At 46.8% G+C, this 21,020-nt stretch overlaps 2 protein-coding genes across 2 annotated transcripts; both read right to left on the bottom strand.

Moving 5' to 3' along the window:
* Nucleotides 1–4,198: 4,198 nt before the first annotated feature.
* LOC123431083 lies at nucleotides 4,199–4,839 on the bottom strand. The gene has a single exon (XM_045114923.1). The coding sequence runs from the start codon at nucleotides 4,745–4,747 to the stop codon at nucleotides 4,424–4,426; it is 324 nt and encodes a 107-aa protein (XP_044970858.1). The 5' UTR covers nucleotides 4,748–4,839; the 3' UTR covers nucleotides 4,199–4,423.
* Nucleotides 4,840–20,128: 15,289 nt separating this feature from the next.
* On the bottom strand, nucleotides 20,129–20,650 carry LOC123428871 (SKP1-like protein 1). Its single transcript, XM_045112984.1, has one exon. The coding sequence runs from the start codon at nucleotides 20,648–20,650 to the stop codon at nucleotides 20,129–20,131; it is 522 nt and encodes a 173-aa protein (XP_044968919.1).
* Between the last annotated feature and the right edge of the window lie 370 nt (nucleotides 20,651–21,020).

Raw genomic sequence — 21,020 nt, forward strand, 5'->3', positions numbered from 1 at the left:
AAGCCTGATGACTATACACGCACATTGCAGAAGGAAGTGAAAAAGAGCAGATCACGTGCAAGTGCAAGTGGGAGCAAATCAAGTTCAACTACAAGCAAGAAAAAATCAGACGTTCCTCAGCTTGGCAACAGGCCAAACAGTCGATCCCACCCCTCAAGGTGTTAACCGAGAATGTTCCCCCTCCGGTGCAGGGGCAAGCTTTTGAAATAGCAAAGGAGTGGGCGGCTGAATGTGGTGTCTCGGTTGAAGATTTGCTGGCTTCCCAAGACGACAGGATACCCAAGGCTGTGGTAGCCCCTAAGCCACAGTTTGTCATGGGAGAGCCTTTGGTCAGCAAAGATGATCTCTCAACAAATATGCGTTACTTGCATCAATGGTACTTAAGTGAATCAAAGAATGGGAGAACGATGATCGTGCTGAGTGTCCCACGGGAGTACTATGGCCGCCCCGAAGAAATCCATATCGACTTTGATGAACTCTTCCAGATGTACAATGGCGACGCCCTCGACAAATCGCTTATGAGTTGCTATTTTCTGTAAGTTTTTCAATTCGTTGTCTACATATAACTTGTTTAGTTATTTCAATTCATTGTCTATATATAACTTGTAATCTATTATGCAGAATGAAGATTCTGGATTGTAAAAGTAAGAACATCCTAAATATTGGGTTTATTGACCCAGATGAAATACATATAGTGACGCTAACTGATAAACCCAAGGAGACGGAGAAAAACCTTCTAAGGTTTCTAATAGATCAAAATTTCTGTTTCCATACAACTTCAGGTGAGGGTCTTTACTCTGTTCTGTCCATTCACTTATAAGTGTAATTGATAAGTTACTGACACACACACGCGCGCGCACACACACACACACACACACACACACACACACACACACATATATATATATATACACACACACATGTGCAGCTTCCATTGGATTCTCTTGGACATTCAAATTGATAAGGGAAGAGTTGATGCCTTCGACCCATTATCGAGACCCTTGAAACAGTTCCAAAGCCTGCAGGACATGCTCCAAGGGTAATTTCAATAATTCTTGCGCTCTATCGGTCTCTTTCGATGATTTTCTGATATTTCAATTAATGAAAAACTTAGCAAATCATTATCCTTGTCGGGCAGGGTTTGGAAGCGGTTCAAGTGCGTGACTCCCGGTAACTTTCCTGAGAAGCTGACCTTTAGAGCGGCTCAGGTAAGTAGTAGTATGATATACTTCTATTTTCAATACATTTATGATGCTAGATTATTATTTTGATTATATATATTCTATTCTCGTAAAGTGCGACCAGCAGCCGCGAGGAACGCATCTATGCGGATACTATGTTTGCGAGACCATTCGCACGTTTACCTCTGAGCACAAGGATCACAGATTCGACGTAAGCAATGAACATTCACACCTCTATTTTTACCCGTCATTCTTTGTTATCATGATTGATATTCATATTCATCTTCTCTTCTTATATAGTACACGGCCATGATGGCCATGCGACCTTTCTGAGGACGGAATCTATAGATGATAAAGGACGATTTAGTGTAGCTAGGGGCCATTACTGATGTTCGTCCATGTAATCGAATAGACGGGCTCTAGTCCCGATAATTCAGATCTTCATATAATTGTATATATATATACTCTTGTAAGATAAGTTAATCTTATATATGTATGCATAATTATTTCTATTTAAATTATATGAAAACTAATTCCCGAACACCAAACGAGGCATCACGTTAATCTCCCGAACACCTAAACCCTAAAACCCAAAAATAATTTCATTCAAAAAAACCCCAAAAATAAGCAAAATCTGGAACTCTTTAGTCCCGGTCCGTGTAACGAACCGGGACTAAAGGTCCTGCCCCTGGGACGCTACGAGGCACCCACGTGGAGCACCATTAGTCCCGGCTTGTAACAGGGCCGGGACTAAAGGTTAGGCCTTTAGTCCCGGTTGGTGAACCGGGACTAAAGCCTCGTCCCCACTAGTGTATGTGCATGTAACTCGTGTCTACATTTTGTAAATATGTTCGACAAAGCACGACGGATGAGATGGTGTAATATATTCGTGACGATGTGCAATATATATGTAACAAATAAATGGGAAAATAGGGGCAGTAAAATAGCCCATCCAATTTAGTGCAAAATCCTAAGCCCAAAAATTGCTATAAAAACAGCGATGAAATAGCCCCGGTTCGTAGTACGAACCGGGACTAATACCCCTCCCCCTCGCTCCCAGCCCCGCCATGTGGAAGGCCATTAGCCCCGGTTCGGGGCCGAACCAGGGCTAGCATTAGTCCCGGTTGATTAGTCCCGGTTCGAGAATCGGGACTAATTGCCCAACCGAACCGGGGCTAAAGGCCCTTTTTCTACTAGTGTGTGTGGCGCCTAAGACAAATGCGTCATACAGTGTTGTGTGGTGCCTGACTGTCGGGCACCACACAAAAGGATTAGCTGGGTGCAATTTTTTCAAACGTAGTTCAGTTTGTGAAATACTTTGACTCCTGGATCAAATTTGTTAATTTTGCCTTTGAAGGCAGCAGAAGGCTGTGCGCCTGTGCCCTCATTAACTGAATTAACAACCCCTCTGTGTACCTGCCTGCACACCTATATACTTGAATTAGCTTAGTTAGGTAACTAGACCTGCACGCCTGACGTGCGGCGCCGGTTCTATCCCTTTGGCTGAAAGTGTGTGCCAGGTTTACTAGTAATAAGGAAAGTTAACTATGTATAGCCAGCACAATAACCTGCACGCCTTGGCACACGGCGCCTAGTTGAAAGTCTTGTCCCAGCGCGCTCATGGTTACTAGAACTACTCATTTGAAAGTTCACGGGGAATGCAAGTACATTTTATTTCAGAACCAAGCAAGGTAGATCGATCCACGTCAAGTTAGATACAGACATCATATTACTTATTAGAGCATCTACAATCAGATTTAACAGTGATCGATCAACTCTCAAATAAAGCGTTCTACAATTGAATACTTTAAATAAGAAATCTCAAATTCAATATTGTTACATGCAATGTCAAATGATATTGAAAAAGAGCTCGTCCAGCTCGTCGTGCCCATGTTAGTCGGTCGGATGCACTCTTAGAATGTTCGGACGAAAAACGTCTCACTCCTTTCAATTCATCTTTAAAATGCCGCACATAAGCTATTGACCCGGCATCTATCAGTGTCTCTTATCTAAGATCATGAGATATCAACGTTTAGCACAGATCAGTGGGGAATCTAAGGAAAAAAGGAGGGCAGGCTCAAAGTTAACGAATAAACAATTCTTGATGAGATCTTCTGTTGTTTTCAGTGCATTCATCTGGTTCATCTTGCCCTCTATTCTTTATCTGAAAAGACATTGTAATTGTTCAAACCATTACCTTTGAACCTCTAAAATCAGAGAAAGGCCACTAGCATATCCCTGTCACCTACGATCCAGAGCTTTTGAATGAAGCACAACACAAATTTACATCTTCTAAAGTTAAATGCTGACAATTCTCCTCTGAAGTATCAGGTTAGTATCCATTTGCCCTATATTCATCGTGTTGCCTTAGCATCGAACTTGGCTACTGTTTTTTATCCTAAGCTTGAGGGTAGCCATTTCCAAAGATCGTTCATATTATCCATTTGAGATAACATATTAACCAAGATTATTTTGTTCTGTTGCAACATGTCCCATCTTATGTTACATTATGTAAAAAAGGGTGCTCTTATGCAATAATGCTAGACCTAAAAAGATTTATAAAGGTTTACTTAACTTTCCAAACTATTCCTTCTATCCCCCCTGATTTTCAGTGGGGGTGGGGCCCCCTCATTCCTCAATTACCAATCACAATTTAACACATCAGTTTATACGTAAAATGTTTAAGTAAGCTTTTGTAGATGTAGCATTACTCGCTCTTATGGCCTTCAACCAAGGCGGGAAGTAGAAGACCTTCCAGATGGCCATGCTTGCTGTTTTAAGGAAAGCAAGGAGCTACGTCATGTCCCTAGTGACGTAAACCTATGATTGTTGGAACTAAAATGTCCAAATCTTATGATTTTTCTCTTTTTTGCATGTTCCAGATCTAGCCCTCCCTACTAACTCCCGCATTAGTGTAGATTTTTTATCTCTTTGTTTTTTCATAGGAACGCAGGGGCATACAGCTGATACTATAATTTATTTTAGGATGCATGAAAAAATATACAAACAAAACATGATGAAACAAAAAATTCCACCCAAATTTATTCTGATTGGTACAAACTAGAAAGACTCAACTGACTGATCAACGCTCTCATACATAGAAAAATAGAACATACTCGCATGACAAACAAACAAATAAAAGCAAACAAGGAGTAGGTGACATCGACCGCTTGAAATTGAAACCAACATATCCAACGAACTAGAGGTCTTGCATGCACGAAGAGACTTTCAGCACGCACTCACTAGCAGGCCTTCTCCCTGACGCATTGCACATTATCCTGGGCCTTTTTGCCTTGAGCCTTCCAGTTCTTCTTCATCTTGCAGAGGCACGAGTGGCCTCCAAAGACAACACAACAGTCAACTGGAACCTTACTGACATTACCCGAAATAATCCTGTCGGCCATGGCATTTTGCATACCTACTCCGAAGCTCTTGTAGCACGCATTCACGACGTTCTGATCAACAATGTCGCACGACGGCGCACCACCGGCGGCGGGTACCTGGGCCACAGCGACGGCGCACATCAGCCCGACCAGCGCTGCCACAACAACGAGCCTCGGGAGCATTGCTGCTGCTATGACCAGATGGATGTTTGATATAGTTGATCGAAGGTGGATGCACTCACTCACTACTTATGACTGATGTGGGATGTTTTCATGAAAAGGTCTGTCACTAGTTTTTATAGAGCCGCGATGGGCGTGGGCATTTGGTGTCCTAGTTGGACTCGACTAGACAGCAAGTGGCTACCATGCTTGATCACGTGGGCTAGCAATCGCCACCACTGGTAAAAGTAGAGCTATAGTTTTGGTTCATAAGGATCTTTGATCCCACTTCATCAATCGAAACTAATAACTTCGGGACGAATAACTTAGGACTAAAGGGTCCCTTTCCTTTAGTCCCGGTTCACCACGTGGCCATTTGGTGTCCTAGCTGGACACGACTAGACAGAAAGTGGCTACCATGCTTGATCACGTGGGCTAGCAGCAAGTGCCATGTAACATGACATATTCCTCATGTCGCGCTCCTTTCATTAGCTACTCATGACCATCTATCCTGAAATAAATAATGGAGAAATGGCATGATTAAGGATGAACGGAACGACACCACCATCGTAGTAAATCTTGGATCTGGATCTAACTATATTCCTCATGTCTAATTATATGTACTCTTGGACGTAGTGATATTATATATATGTCAATATGTGCATGATGACAAGATCTCTGCCCATTGCTTTGGATCGTCCATTTATTTGTTTTATCCTGTGACAGGATAATTGTACGACCCATGCTTGTATGCCTGCCTGCACGCGTATTTTATCCCGTGAGAATCTCTGCGCTTCAACCTCAAGTTCAACTGTGCATGGCGTTGTTTGGAGGCAGCAAAAGGCAATGCCCTCATTAACTGGAGTAACAATACGTCGGTGTGCCTGCCCGCACACGTGTAAGTTAACTAGAAGACCTGCACCGCGCCTGGCGTGCGGCGTCCGGTCCTATCCCTTTGGCTAAAAGTGTGTGCGTACGTAAAGTAAGTCAAGTATGTGTATAGCCAGCACAATAACCTGCACGCCTTGGCACACACTGATCACGACTGTTTAAATCCCAATGCTACCTTTTTAAAATAGACGGGGACATCAGCCACATGAGCGATGTCGGGTTACACAACACTGACCGAACTGCAAACCTAGACACGGCTAGAGTTCAGGAACAATGTCGGACACAATTCACGAGCACCAACAATCGAGTCGTCAACCCTAGATTAGTTATGAGTCCCGTCTCTCGTACGCAACGCGATGTCATCTGCGCGAAGTCCATGCTGCCGGAATCACACAAAAAGACATGGAGCTCCGAGGATGGGAATGTTAGTCTCTGGCTACAAGGCTCCGTCGAATCTGTGCAAAAGAGATAAAAAAATCAATATCTGGACGATAGAAAAGATTTGAGCCCAAATCACACAAATTCAAGAGCAAGCAAAATGGAACAGATTGTGGAGGTTGCATATAGTACATGGTGTTAAAATAGACAAGCATAATAGCATCTGTCCCGCTGGGAAACAATATTGATCTGAACTGAATTAAAGATATGTAACTGCTAACATTTCCTTTGATCCGTTTCGCAGCGTAAAGTTGGAATACGTAGCCAGGCAGAGGTATGTATCTATACTACTATATAGTGTATCAGTTTTAAGATGGACTAAGAGCATCAATCATAACCGTTGGTCTCCTAAATCCAACGGTCAATATAAGCAGGATTCGCATGAACAGTAGAGTGCTGTTAGCTGTACTGTCTTCTAGAATTATCACGTGGCCCCTCCCAAAAATGCAAGCCCATAAATGGTGCCTAATGAGCCGTGTTGCCACATGATTGCATGATGGGTTGATTGAGCCCAAGCGATATGGTTTACTAGGAGAATGTGGATAAAGTGAAGTAATGTATAGTTTTAGGAAAATGAACTTGCAGTTTTTTGGTATTGATACTACTTGCTGCTTTGATAATAGTATTTAACTAATATCAGCATTTGTACAGCACTATAATTTCTGTTTGCTTTGTATCTAGCAAACATATCATTGTTTCCCTTTCATATCAAAATACCCTTCTTAAATTAAGACGTGCAATCGCACGTGTACACATACTAGTATACACTAGTACAAATGCCCGTGCGTTGCACCGGGTAAGAAAAAATATATAATCTGCTTGTTGTGTCATTATGCGGTATTAATTGAAATAAATGTGTATAATAATATATCAATCACATTATGGCCAATAGCTTTTATTTAGACAATGAAATAATTTCATGTTTCATACACACTTCAATATAGAATTATATATGCTACAATATAATGCCTACAAGCCGATATAACATAGCAACAAATATTATCATGTGAAGATTGGATCTATTATTGATGATATTCGTGTGATAATTTTCTGAGACCACCAAGATTCATTTTAGAAAGTGAGAAACATGATATATGGCAAGCAAAAAACTTGATTATATCATTGAACATTCTATATGCATGAGAAGTTCACATAGAGCAATGCATGATAAACATGAACCACACTGTGCGGCCTCAAAATACCAACAATAGCATAAGATAGCAGATATGCGTGTCCATATGTTTTCAGCATCCTTGAAAACTTAATAAGTTCAATTACTAATTTAGCACGCATCAATGACAAACAAGATCAGCACCTAAGCCATGCTCAATTGTACTCTTTGCAAAAGCAATCTAGAATCAACATTGTAGATATTACACGGACAAAAACATCCCTAGACTACCGCTGTAAGGATTTTGCTAATCATGAAAAATAAAAATAAAATAATAAAGAGAACATGTCATCACACAGTCACACTTCCATTAGTAAGCCCTTTGGGGCTTTGTGCGTGAGGCTATGGGCCCTGAGTGGGAGGCCCATGACCTGGCAGACTTTCTGCAGGTACGGGCCACCCAGGCTGGTCGTAAGCGCCGGCTGTTCTGGCTGGTTTTCGCAGCTCTCATATGGACTCTGTGGACGACTTGCAATAAGATGGTGATTGAGCGGGTGTTCCAGCGACGTGCATCTAACTTGTTTTTCAAATTTCTTGCCTTCTTGGAGCACTGGCATCCGCTCGTTAGGCCCCGCGACCGCGACCGGCTTCAGGGCTACCTGGACGCGCTGCTGATGTCCGCCCGGCGGCTCTCCCCCCAACCTCATGATGCTTAGCTTGGCCCTTGCTGGCTTTTTCTTTTTTATTTTGCTTTCTTTGGGCGTGTTTGTGCTGCTGCCCCAACGCTCTTTTGGTTTATCACTTTGTTGGTCCGTGGTTGTATGGATGCTGGTACTTATGCTTTATATATAAAGCAGGGCGAAAGCCTGTTTCGAAAAAAAAAGTAAACCATGTCCATGTGGTTGAGGATGCAAGTATAGTATATATCTATACATAAATATAACTGATGAAACCTTTGGAGTGATCAACAAAGATTCTTCATACAATGTCTTTCACATACTAACAATACACCGTCAGAACACAATATCCAGCTACTCAGCTAGACATCGCACTCCCTAATCCTGTCCTAAGCATCCGAGAGTCAAATCGCAAGCCCTTGCTACGCCCCACTCACTTGCAGAGGAGCTGAATCCAGAAACACGGCAACTGCCACGAAAATCTACCTAGTCAACCTGAATTTCGCTTGTTGAGCAGCTTGCAGCCCTGACACTGCAAATTTCGCAACATGCAGTGTACAAGTAGATTAACAACATGCTTTTGTTTGGCACTTTGGTACATGGAAGTTTGAAATCATCAATAGTATCAGCAGCATTTCAGAAGCTACATTTCCTTAAACATACATTTCAGAACCGCACTAAAAAGAACTCCATGCAAGCATGTCCCAGTGGTAGTTTATTTGTTTTACAATCAAATTATAGATCAATGCTGAAGTGCTCAATTATGTCATAAAAACATGTTTGGGTATAAACAAGGTTGCCCAGGTAAATTGTTCATGATACAGTGGCAGTTTGGTACGCAGCAAGCTTAGTTTGTGAACTTTGCATCCCCGACTAGAACAGTTCAGGCAATGTCTTTCACATACTAATAATACACCGTCAGAACACCATATCCAGCTACCCAGCTAGACATGGCACTCCCGAATCCTGTCGTAACCATTCGAACCGCAAGCCCTTCCTAAGCGCCACTCACTTGCAGAGGAGCTGAATTCAGAAACACGGCAACTGCCACCAAAATCCACCCAGTCAACCTAAATTTCACGTGTTCCGCAGCTCAAGGACATGCAACTCTGACGCCGCGAATTTCGGGGCATGCCAGGACATGTACACTAGTGGGGACAGGGCCTATAGTCCCGGCCCGTAAGGGGCTTTAGTCCCAGTTCAACAACTGGGACCAAAGGGGCGGGACTAAAGGCCTAACCTTTAGTCTCGGCCGTGTTTCAAGCCGGGACCAAAGGTGCTCCACGTGGGCGCCTCGGACCGTCCTCAGGGGTAGGCCCTTTAGTCCCGGGTCTTTACACTGACCGGGACTAAAGAGTTTCAGATTTTGTTTATTTTTGGGTTTTAGGGTTTTAGGGTTTAGGTGTTCCGGAGATTAACGTGATGCCTCGTTTGGTGTTCGGGAATTTGTTTTCATATAATTCTAAATAGAAATAATTATGCATATATATATAAGATTAACTTATCTTACAAGCGAGCATATATATACAATTATATGGAGATCTGAATTATCGGGACTAGAGCCCGTCTATTCGATTACATTGACCAACATTAGTAATGGCCCCTAGCTACACTAAATCGTCCTTTGTTATCTATAGCTTCCGTCCTAAGAAAGGTCGCAAGCTCCTCTGCAACAGCAATCGCGCGTTGCTTTGGTAGGGACTTATCCCTCATGGCCGTGTACTATATAAGAAGAGGAGATGAATATGAATATCAATCATGATAACAAAGAATGACGGGTAAAAATAGAGGTGTGAATGTGCATTGCTTACGTCGAATCGGTGATCTTTGTGCTCAGAGGTAAACGTGCGAATGGTCTCGCAAATATATTATCCGCATAGATGCGTCCCCCGTGGCTGCTGGTCGCACTTTACGAGAATAGAATATATATAATCAAAATAATAATCTAGCATCATAAATGTATTGAAAATAGAAGTATATCATACTACTACTTGTTGGGTAACGTAGCATAAATTCAAAATTTTCCTACGCATATTGAGATCTTCCTATGGAGAGACCAGCAACGAGAGAGGGGTAAGAACATCTTCATACCTTTGAAGATCGCTAAGCGGAAGCTTTGCTAGAACGCGGTCGATGGAGTCGTACTCGCAACGATTCCGATCTAGTGCCGAACTACGACACCTCCGCGTTCAACACACGTGCAGCCCGGTGACGTCTCCCGCACCTTGATCCAGCAAGGAGGAGGGAGAGGTTGGGGAAGAACTCCAGCAACACGACGGCGTGGTGCCGATGGAGAGACGAGGTCTCCCGGCAGGGCTTCGCCAAGCACCGGCAGAGAGGAGGAGGGAGAGGAGCAGGGCTGCGCCGAGAGAGAGGAAAAACCGTGCGTCTCAATGGCCAAAAGTGCCCGATATATATATAGGGGGAGGGGAGAGGGGGTGCCACCCCTAGGGTTCCCACCCTAGGCGGTGCGGCAGCCCCCCCCCCCAGATGGGAGGTGCGGCGGCCAGAGGGGGAGGAGGGCGGTGGCGCACCAACTGGTGGGCCTTAGGCCCACCTGGCTTAGGGTTTGCCCCCCTTTTCTCTCCCCTGCGCATTGGGCTGAGTGGGGAGGCGCACCAGCCCATCTAGGGGCTGGTTCCCACCCCCACTTGGCCCACCTTATCTCCCGGGGTCGTTGCCCCCCTTCGGTGGTCACGGTGGTCCCGGTACGTTACCGGTGACGCCCGAAACACTTCCGGTGTCCGAAACCATCCGTCCTATATATCAATCTTTACCTCCGGACCATTCCGGAGCTCCTCGTGACGTCCGAGATCTCATCCGGGACTCCGAACAACTTTCGGTAACCTCGTATAACAGTTCCCTATAACCCTAGCGTCATCGAACCTTAAGTGTGTAGACCCTACGGGTTCGGGAGACAGGCAGACATGACCGAGACACCTCTCTGGCCAATAACCATCAGCGGGGTCTGGATACCCATGGTGGCTCCCACTTGCTCCACGATGATCTCATCGGATGAACCGCGATGTCAAGGATTCAATCAATCCCGTATACGATTCCCTTTGTCTGTCGGTATAGAACTTGCCCGAGATTCGGTCGTCGGTATACCTATACCTTGTTCATTATCGTTACTGGTAAGTCTCTTTACTCGTTCCGTAGCACGTCATCGTGTGACTAACTCCTTAGTCACATTGAGCTCATGATGATGTTCTACCGAGTGGGCCCAGAGATACCTCTCCGTCACACGGAGTGACAAATCCCGATCTCGATTCGTACCAAGCCAACAGACACTTTCGGAGGTACCCGTAGTGCACCTTTATAGTCACCCAGTTACGTTGTGACGTTTGATACACCCAAAGCACTCCTACGGTATCCGGGAGTTGCACAATCTCACGGTCGAAGGAAAAGATACTTGACATTGGAAAAACTTTAGCATACGAACAATACGATCTAGTGCTAGGCTTAGGATTGGGTCTTGTCCATCACATCATTCTCCCAATGATGTGATCCCGTTATCAATGACATCCAATGTCCATGATCAGGAAACCATGATCATCTATTGACTAACGAGCTAGCCAACTAGAGGCTTGCTAGGGACACATTGTGATCTATTTATCCACACATGTATTACTGTTTCCTATTAATACAATTATAGCATGAACAATAGACGATTATCATGAACAAGGAAATATGATAATAACCATTTTATTATTGCCTCTAGGGCATATTTCCAACAGTCTCCCACTTGCACTAGAGTCAATAATCTAGTTACATTGTGATGTATCGAACACCCATAGCATTATGGTGTTGATCATGTTTTGCTCGTGGAAGAGGTTTAGTCAACGGGTCTGCAATATTCAGATCCGTGTGTACTTTACAAATATCTATCACTCCACTCTGGACATGGTCCTGGATGGAGTTGTAGCGGCGTTTGATGTGCTTCGTCTTCCGGTGAAACCTGGGCTCCTTGGCTGTGGCAATGGCTCCAGTATTATCACAGAAGAGTGTCTTAGGACCCGACGCGCTTGGAACCACTCCAAGGTCGGTGATGAGCTCCTTCATCCAAATTCCTTCATGAGCCGCTTCTGAAGCAGCTATGTACTCCGCCTCACATGTAGATGCTGCCACGACTTCTTGCTTGCTGCTGGTATCGTACGCCTCATACGTCATCAGGTTGTGCTCGGCGCCCTGTGACAAGGCGAATATCAGTTGTTCTTCCGCGGAAGAATCCTCATGTAAAGGGTACGACAGAAGCTTCTGCTTGAACCAACGCATGAAACATGAGTTGTGCTCTTTGATTATATCTCCGTCCGTCCTCTGTTGGCCTCGGTCATTGTACGTCTTTTCAATAAAGGTTTTGTGCTCTACGAATCAAGGATCGACCACGTCTATGTGTTGTAGCGCGACTAGGTTTGCTCTTTCAAAGTCGGCGAGTCGACCCTCGAAGTCGCATGCATTTCGCGGCGACCCTCACGGTGACCCCATCCTGCGAGCCTGCCGAGGTGCCTGTTGACGGGCAGACCAACGGGGTTCTCGATGCCTAGATAATTCGTGCAGTAGGAGATGCACTCTTCCATCAGAAAGCCCCTGGCTATGCTTCCCTCTGGACGTGACATGTTGCGAGCGTATCCTTTGATGACACCATTCATCCTTTCGAAGGGCATCATGTTGTGCAGGAACGTCGGCCCGAGTAGGATGATATCCTCCACGATATGGACCAGCAAATGCACCATAACGTCGAAGAATGCTGGCGGGAAGTACATCTCAAGCTCGCATAGTATCACCACGATCTCTTCCTGTAGCCTTCTGAGTTGCCTCACGCCAACCGACTTCTGAGAGATGACGTCGAAAAAGTTGCATAGGCTAAATAGCGTTTCACTGACGTGCGCGTCCATGATCCCACGGATTGCAACTGGAAGTATCTGCGTCATCAGCACGCGACAGTCGTGAGACTTCATCCCGCTAAACTTCTGCTTCGCTGAGTCTAGGTATCTGCTTATCTTCCCCGTGTAACCGTAAGGAAGTTTTACTCCTACGAGGCAGGTGAAAAACTGATCGATCTCCTCCTGACTTAGAGTGAAGCACGCGGGAGGGAAGTCATTTCCGGTCTGCTTGGACTTTTTGCCTTTGCGACGACTTTCCGTGTCCTACTTCGCCTCATCATCATCATCATCATTATTAGCGTGAAGCTCCTCCCAGATGCCCATTGATTTCAAGTCTGCCCTTGCTTTCGGTCCATCTTTGGTCCTCTCTGGCATGTTGAGAAGGGTACCAAGTAGACTCTCGCACACGTTCTTCGTGATATGCATGACATCAAGGCTGTGAGGCACACGGAGGATCTTCCAGTACGGCAAGTCCCAGAAAACAGACCTTGTTTTCCATACCTTCAGCAGCGGCTCTGGCGCTTTTCGTTTCTTTCCCGGCTCTAGCGCCTTTCCCGGCGGTGGGCACTCTTTCCAATTTTTCAACAGCTCGTATATTTCCTTGCCGCTCCTCATAAGGGGGCGTCTTCGGGGTTCGGTTTCACCATCGAACAGATCCTTGCGTTTTCTCCATGTGTCATCGTCGCGAAGCCACCTTCGATGTCCCATGAACACGGTTTTTGAAGACCCGGGATCTCTATCTAGCTGGCGATACATTGTGTCATCCATGCACCTGACGCATCCAGAAAATCCGTGGACCACCTGCCCCGCGACATATCCGTAACCGAGATAGTCGTGCACCGTCGTGAGCAGTGCAGCTCTCATAGGGAAATACTCTTTCTCTGCGGCGTCCCACGTATTGGCTGGCGTTTTCCACAACGTGTCTAGCTCCTCTTTCAGCAGCCCCAGATATAGATTGATGTCGCTCCCTGGTTGTTTCGTCCCTTCAATTAGCATACTCATGTGAATGTACTTCCTCTTCATGCACAACCGGGGGGAAGGTTGTACATCTACACAAATACAGGCCAGGTGCTATGTGTGCTTCTCTGGCTGCCAAACGGATTGACTCCATCGGTGCTCGCGCCCAGCACCATGTTCCTTGGATCGACCCCAAATTCTGGATATTCGTAGTTCAACGCTTGCCACTGGCTCGCATCCTTAGGGTGACTCAGCATCTTGTCTTTTTTATTTATCTCCAGATCATTTCCGTCATCTTCTCGCTTTTTCTCCTCCCTATCCGCGTGCCAACGCAGGAGCTTTGCTACCTTAGGGTCCGCGAAATACCGTTGCATACGAGGAGTGATCGGAAAGTACCACACCACTTTTCGAGGAGCTTTCTTCCTCTTCTTGTATCGACTGACGCCGCACACCGGACATATGGTAGACTCCGCGTGCTCGTCCCCATAAATGATGCAATTGTTCATGCACACATGGTATTTCACGTGCGGTAAATCCAGAGGACACACGATTTTTTTGCCTCCTCGAAACTGGTCGGGCACTTGTTCCCCTTGGGAAGACGTTCGTGCCAGAATGACATGTTCTCGTCGAAGCATGCGTCGGTCATTTTGTGTTTTACCTTCATCTCCAGAGCCATGAGCGTTACTTTCAGGCGGGTATCTCGGCCCTGCATCCTTCATACAATGGAGTAACCGCGTCTATCTCCAGTTGATCCAGCTTGGCTTTCTCTCGGGCGGCAGCTCTTGCGTTATCCGTCTGCTTGAGAAGCAGCTCTTGAATATGAGGGTCCTGCACCCAGGCCATCGATGGTCCATCGTCGTCTGCTCCAGCATCTTCATCTTCATGATCATGCCCTTCGTCTGCTCCGGCATCTTCCTCATCATCATGTCCGGCATCTTCTACATGATGACTTTGTCCTGGAGATTCTTCGTCTTCTCGCCCGCCCTCGCCGTGGTTGTCTTGCTCATGCCCTTCCTCATATCTTTCCCGGCCCCCATGGACGACTTCATAATCATCTTCATCACCTTGCCACCGATAGCCATCCATGAAACCACGCAAGAGCAGGTTGTCCCGCACCTTTACGGAATCCGGGTCCATAAGGCTCTTCAGCTTGCATCTTCGACACGGACATCTTATCTCCGTCTCGTTCTTTTGAATCATCTCGGCCTTCGCGGAGGTCAAAAACCTATTCACGATGCCTTCGGTCATCGTGCGGACCATGGTCGCTTGCGGGGTAGAGCAAAACGATATTTTAGAACCAAAAAAAAAATTGGCATGACTTTGCCTAAAATTAGGACAAAAAAGAATGCATAGTGCCAAATTCTCGCCGAAACGGAAATGAATCAACATTCCGGGAAAATATTGGCAACTATCGCATTTCAAATACCGGTACGTGCAAACACAAACATATATGCAACACCACAAACATATGCAACACAACAAACATACGTAGATCTAGCTAGGCCATAAAAAGTGCGTGTGCACGTTGTTGGAGGGAGAAAAAAGTAGATCTACAACATAAAAGCTTTCCCCTTACTTACCTATCACAAAAAGGTAATTTAACGACTTAATTTGGGTGAATCTATGATGCAAATGAGGTGAGGAGGAGGAGGCACCCGAGACAAGCTTGGAGGAGGAGGTGGAGAGAATGAAAGTGGGGAAAGTGAGTGTGGTAGGTGGCTGTCCAAAATATCTAGCTGGTCCTAGGTTACTAATGGCGCACCACCTACATATGCGCCATTAGTAACCCTGGTTACTAATGGCGCACCTCCTCTGATGCGCCATTAGTAGTTCTGTAAAAAAAACAAAAAAAAAGTAGTGGCGCACCACCAACAGATGCGCCATTAGTAACACTGGTTACTAATGGCGCACTTGCTTTGGTGCGCCATTAGTAGTTTGCAAAAAAAAAAAAAAATTATAGTAGTGGCGCATTACTAACATATGCGCCATTAGTAACCAGGTTACTAATGGCGCACCAGGGGCTGGTGCGCCATTAGTAGTTTTGCAAAAAAAAAATATATATATATATATAGTAGTGGCGCACTGTGAGTGTGGTGCGCCATTAGTATCCACCACACTAATGGCACACCTCGCCATTACTATATAGTAGTGGCGCACGGCTTGTGTGGTGCGCCATTAGTATCTATTTCATCTATAGCCCTTTTCCTAGTAGTGATAGACTGCAACCAGCGCCCACTCGAACCCATCGTGCCTTGATCTAACCCTGAACTTGACCGCAAAGTCCCCGTAGGACACGTGTCGAACTTCGAGAGTTTCGCACTTTACCCCAAGTAAGATCCCACCAGATCTTCCTCTTGGTGGTAGACACTTCCAATCAAAGCCAATACCGCTGGATAGAGTTCGCAGGAATTATGGGGTGAAATTATCCCTACCGGTCTGCATTAATGCTATAAAGTCAAGTTTGTGTTCTAACGTCGCTTCTGCAAGGAACCTTCTTTTAGCCAAGTCAGCAAGACCTCTGCTATTCCAAAAGATTCCACTCATCTTTCATCGTAGAATTTTTTTGCCTTCTTTAACCTCGCACATCTGCGAACTGCAGATACATGATAAACCTTCCTCTTCCAAGTTCTTTTTGGTCTATCCTGGTCAACCAGCCTGTCCATATAACCGAAATCTGGCTTAGCGCAATCATCTAAATTTTCTGGCATCCCAGTCTCTTCCATCTCAGCCGACACACCATGATGGGCTAAAATGGAAATAGGCTTTAGATCCTCACAAAGGCTCTCTAGAGCACGAACACCAAGCGCATTAATTTCATCACCATTCATAGTCTTAACTGCAGCTAAGTTCCTAATCATATCCATAGTTCTCTCAGCCTCTAAGTCAAGAAGGTGGTTAACCGATTTTGAAAGTTCTTTATCATTATTGCCCAAAGATACCCCTAGTTTGTTCGCATTTAAATTAATCTCCTCATCTGAGAAGTGTAAAATAGAATAGCTAGTATTAACAGACATACATGTAGTTACTTTGACGTCCCAAAGTTTAGCTGCCCTCTTGGCTCAGCCCAACTGCAGCTCATCAATGTCCACCTGACCCTGAAGACGTAAGCTTGATCTCCTATCAGCCATCCTCGGGTTTGGTATCCCTCCGAAAGCAATAACCTCAGGCATAGACCGTCTGATATCAACAGAGGCAGCTGCCATTGTCGTTGCGGCCTCGTGCATAGCATTGTCAAAAGAGAACTGCTCACTCGAAGTCAAAGAGGCCGCTTGCGTGTTGGCATCCGAGGGAGAGCATCTGGCTGGAGCGCAAGATCGACCAGAGGTGTTAGCGGGCAGCTAGGAGTGCAACTCGACACCGCGTCATGGCAACCCGCAAGAGCGGAAGCCTCACTTGGTGCAGCAGCCACATGCGCCTGATGCGGTGAAAGCTGCAGCTGCTGCTGCTCGAGAACCATTGGTGCTTCAACCATCGTTTGCTCCTTGTGCATAGGTCCAACCTGAAGAAGAGCTGGCGACGACGCATTCTTCAGCTTCGAGAAAGGCATTCCATGTTGCTGCGTTGGCGTAACAACCTCTTCAAACTGAGAATTTCCATGGGAAGTGGCTGGCAACTCCATTTGGAATGACCGCTCCGGCGAGTAATTCAACGATGCAGACCATATATTGCCTGGTGCCGATGACGAAACAAATGACCCAAACCTGAGCTGATTCGAATTGACATGCACAGATTGAGGTGGAGTTGGAACCGTCCGTGGCGATGCGTCTGATGTCTTATCTGGCTTAGCCGAACCCATCCCATCGCCCTTCGAGGGATCTTTCGACCTGTCTTGAGAATCATCACCTTGATAGCCTCCATCTATTTCCATGTCCATGTGCTGCCCCAGCTCCTGGAAATGAGCATTGTCTTCAATCTTGATTTCCACGTCATAGCTCCTACCAGCATAGCACCATCGGACCACATGAATAATGTGCTCAATAATGATGACGTTACCAATAAACGCGCCTCACCATGTGCCCGAGTAAAGGTCATATCCACCTCCTCCGTCTTCCCAATTAACGACCCCAGACTCCAGGTAACCAGGTAGTCATCCAAAGCAGCGCTTGGTGCTCCGATAAGACGCACCCAAAGCTGCAACATAGGTACCTCCTCTGGCTCCTTGCTAGTCCAAGCCTCGAACTCCATAATAGACGAACTGTTCAAAACCCTGCTCATTCCAAAGTTTAAAAGTCTAGCAAGATCTTCCTTAGAGGGGAAGTCAACCTTGAAGCTCCGATCATCCAGAACCACTGGTGCTCACTGAAAGGTAGATGAAACCAAGTCCTGCAGGCGGCGAATCACCTGATCTTTAGACAAAACGCCCCTAGTCACCTTCATCACACCACTCCTAGCATTGTCCATGCTGGGAGCAACCGTTGTCGACAAGGCACACTCAAAGAACATCAACTCTGGATAGCAGGCCCCAAAAATGGTTACCACTTGTTACGTCCCTAATATCAAAGGACATCCCGCGGAGTCATGGTTAGTCTTACGACAAATATCACAAAGCAACACCGAGCATTATTCCGCCGCAAAGTGTCTTGTTTCACCACAACGGAAGCAACATAATTTTTCTTTTTTATGCACCCACTTTGATGCTTTCTCTTCTTTCTTATTGGTAACAATTTGAGCCCTTTTATTTTTTGCTAGCAAGTCAACCGCACCAACTTCTGAACAACATCCCATTCCGATTCAGACGAAACAGGCTTAGTTGTCTGAGCCTCTTTGGGAGTCGTACTATGCTGCTCCTCGTTGGCAAGTGCCTGCGTTCTCAGAGGATTCGGTCGCCTGCCACCCCCCTCATGACTTTTGGTTTGTACGTGCCATGCTGCTTGTTAGTTGGCCCAGACGCACCTTCAACAAAACCTCCAGCAGGTCCGTTGAACTCTCGCGTCGGAGCGTAGAGTTATTCCAAGCATAGCCACGTCCACCACCCGTCGATGAAGAACCACCGTGCTGCCCATCGCCGTAGGCATCGTACCCATCGTCTCCCCACTGACCTCGTGGTGGCGCACGTCCATTTGCTGTAGTCGCAGCGCCTCGGTCTTGACTTGCATTCTCAACGCCGCGGCCACGATTCGTCGGAACACCCGAACCTCCTATTCGGTTTTGTCCACGTCCAGCAGCCGCGTTACCCCTGCGCGTGCGACCAGCCAGCTCCGAAACCACGACCATGGCCTCCGCCCGGTTCTTTCGATGGTTGCGCTAGTGGAGGACCACCACGGCCAGCCATCTTCGTCAGCGACGTCAAGGCCGGGATCCTCGACGCACGACCAGATGGTAAACTAGGGAACCCAGGCGAGTTACGTCGCCTAGAAACCCTTGGTGTCGGCGACACCAACAACCGTACCTCGTGGTCTGTCCAGGCATCGCATAAGAAATCGATGGTACAGCTTGGGCCGGCAGCTGGGCCACATACCCAGCCCCGTCTGAACCCACAATTGGCAAATCCAGGCCCGACCCAACATACCCAACCAAGTCATGCAAGCGATCTGCCCGTACCCTACAGATCTCCACCATCGGGTTCATCTTGGGCGCCGGCATCACCGATTCCGGACGACGACGATACTTCTTATTGCGAACTACCTTCCAGTTCGAGACATCTAAAAAATCTAACAGCTTAAGATCAGGAGGACTTACCATCGGTAGTGGACCAACCCAAGGTTTAGGTTTCACCGAAGGAGCCTTCTCCGCCGCTGGTTCTACCCTTTGGGGCTATGGTAGGAATTGGGGCCACGTTTGGGGTCGAGAACTTAAGATAGGTGGCGGTGCATGCAAGACAGCGATGGCGAGCGGTGCGAAGAGGCTATGGCGCATCGAGATCATGATGATCGTCGTGGCTGCTGGTGGCCACGACGACGAAGCACGGCGGCGAAGGTGATTCTAGTCTACAGGGATATGCCTTTCTTCGGTCCCAACGAGCGGACCGGTCAAATCCTTCACACCGGAGGAGGAGGCCCGGATCGTCGTTTTCTCGAGCCGAAATTGACGTCCCAGACCGGCTGATTTTTCGACCGGGCCAGGGCCGCTCGGTCCGGTCCATAGCAGGCCGCGGGCCGGGCCGAAAGACCGCTCGCCTCGTCTAGGCTGAGGCATGATCAAGAGAGAAGCAAAACTCTGGGTTATAACGGGAGCAACAAAATTGGACTCTCCTCTCTTAATTAGTGAATAAGACAATTCTCCTCTTTTACTTAGTGGATGAGACAATTCTCCTCTCTTAATTAGTGGATGAGACAAAGCTTATGCCTCTGTTTCAAAAAAAGAAAGTATACAAGGATAGTTGACTAGTTCTTCTATGACGCGCTCAAAGGTCACTGTATCAGTTTGCTTTGTTATGGTTCGATGATGGTATATGTCATTTCTTTTGGTAGTCCTAAATCACACTGCGTATATCGTCTAAAAATACTAATTAAGGGAGCATCCACTGGTTCTCCTTGCGAATCTCGGCCTCCTCCTCCGGCGTGAAGTCATTCTCGATGTTGAAGGTCTTGCGGATCTCCTCGGGAGTCTTGCCCTTGATCATGTCGGCGACAGTCTGGCAAGTGAGGTCCAGTAGTCCCTTGATGTCAAGATAATTTGCAGCCAGGATAAGGTCGTAGAGGGTGGCCTGGTCGACCTTGATGAACTCGGCGTCCCAGTTCTTCATGTCCACGGTGGGGGCTGGCGCCGCGGCTGGGGCAGAGGAGGAGGCGTCGGCGGCGGCGGAGTCGGCCGGCTTTGGTCTGGCCTGCACGTGCTGTTTGCAGTATTCGATGACCCTGGAGAGGATCTTCGAGTTGACGTTGGGGAGCGGGATGGCGTTGTCGGCGCACTCGTCCTCGATCATGTGGCGGAGGGTCTGCGACTCCATGGCGACCGTCTTGTCCACGTCGAACTCCTCGCCGTCCGAGCTCTTGAGCGTGATCTTCTTCTCGCCCTCCGCGGCCGCCATTGATCCGAGGATTTGGAGCTAGGCGAAAGCGATACGATCGAAACCCTAGCGAAACCTAGCTAGTAAAGCTGCGGCTTAAGGGACGACCAACGATACGATGGGAGCTCTTTTGCGTGTTGGGTTTGGGCTGGGAACCGGCCGGCGCTATTTATTGGGGCGGGGGGGGAGTAGAATCGGCTCGTATATTCATCAAGGAGTAGAACTCGGATAGTATTCAGCTGGTTTTTTTGGGCACCGGCTTATATACGTAGAGTTCTCTTGGCCTAGAACTCGTTCCAGCTGGTTTTTTTGGGCACCGGCGCATCAAGGAGAAGGACTCGATCGGGTCGTATTCATCTTCATCAGGGATTTGAGTCCGCGTCGTGGCGTC

This window comes from Hordeum vulgare, chromosome 2H (genome assembly GCF_904849725.1).
Source record: "Hordeum vulgare subsp. vulgare chromosome 2H, MorexV3_pseudomolecules_assembly, whole genome shotgun sequence".
Taxonomy (NCBI): domain Eukaryota; kingdom Viridiplantae; phylum Streptophyta; class Magnoliopsida; order Poales; family Poaceae; genus Hordeum; species Hordeum vulgare.

Bases quoted from the DNA above. Each gene is read 5' to 3' on its own strand.
- LOC123431083 (XM_045114923.1), bottom strand. From the start codon at position 4,747: ATGCTCCCGAGGCTCGTTGTTGTGGCAGCGCTGGTCGGGCTGATGTGC.
- LOC123428871 (XM_045112984.1), bottom strand. From the start codon at position 20,650: ATGGCGGCCGCGGAGGGCGAGAAGAAGATCACGCTCAAGAGCTCGGAC.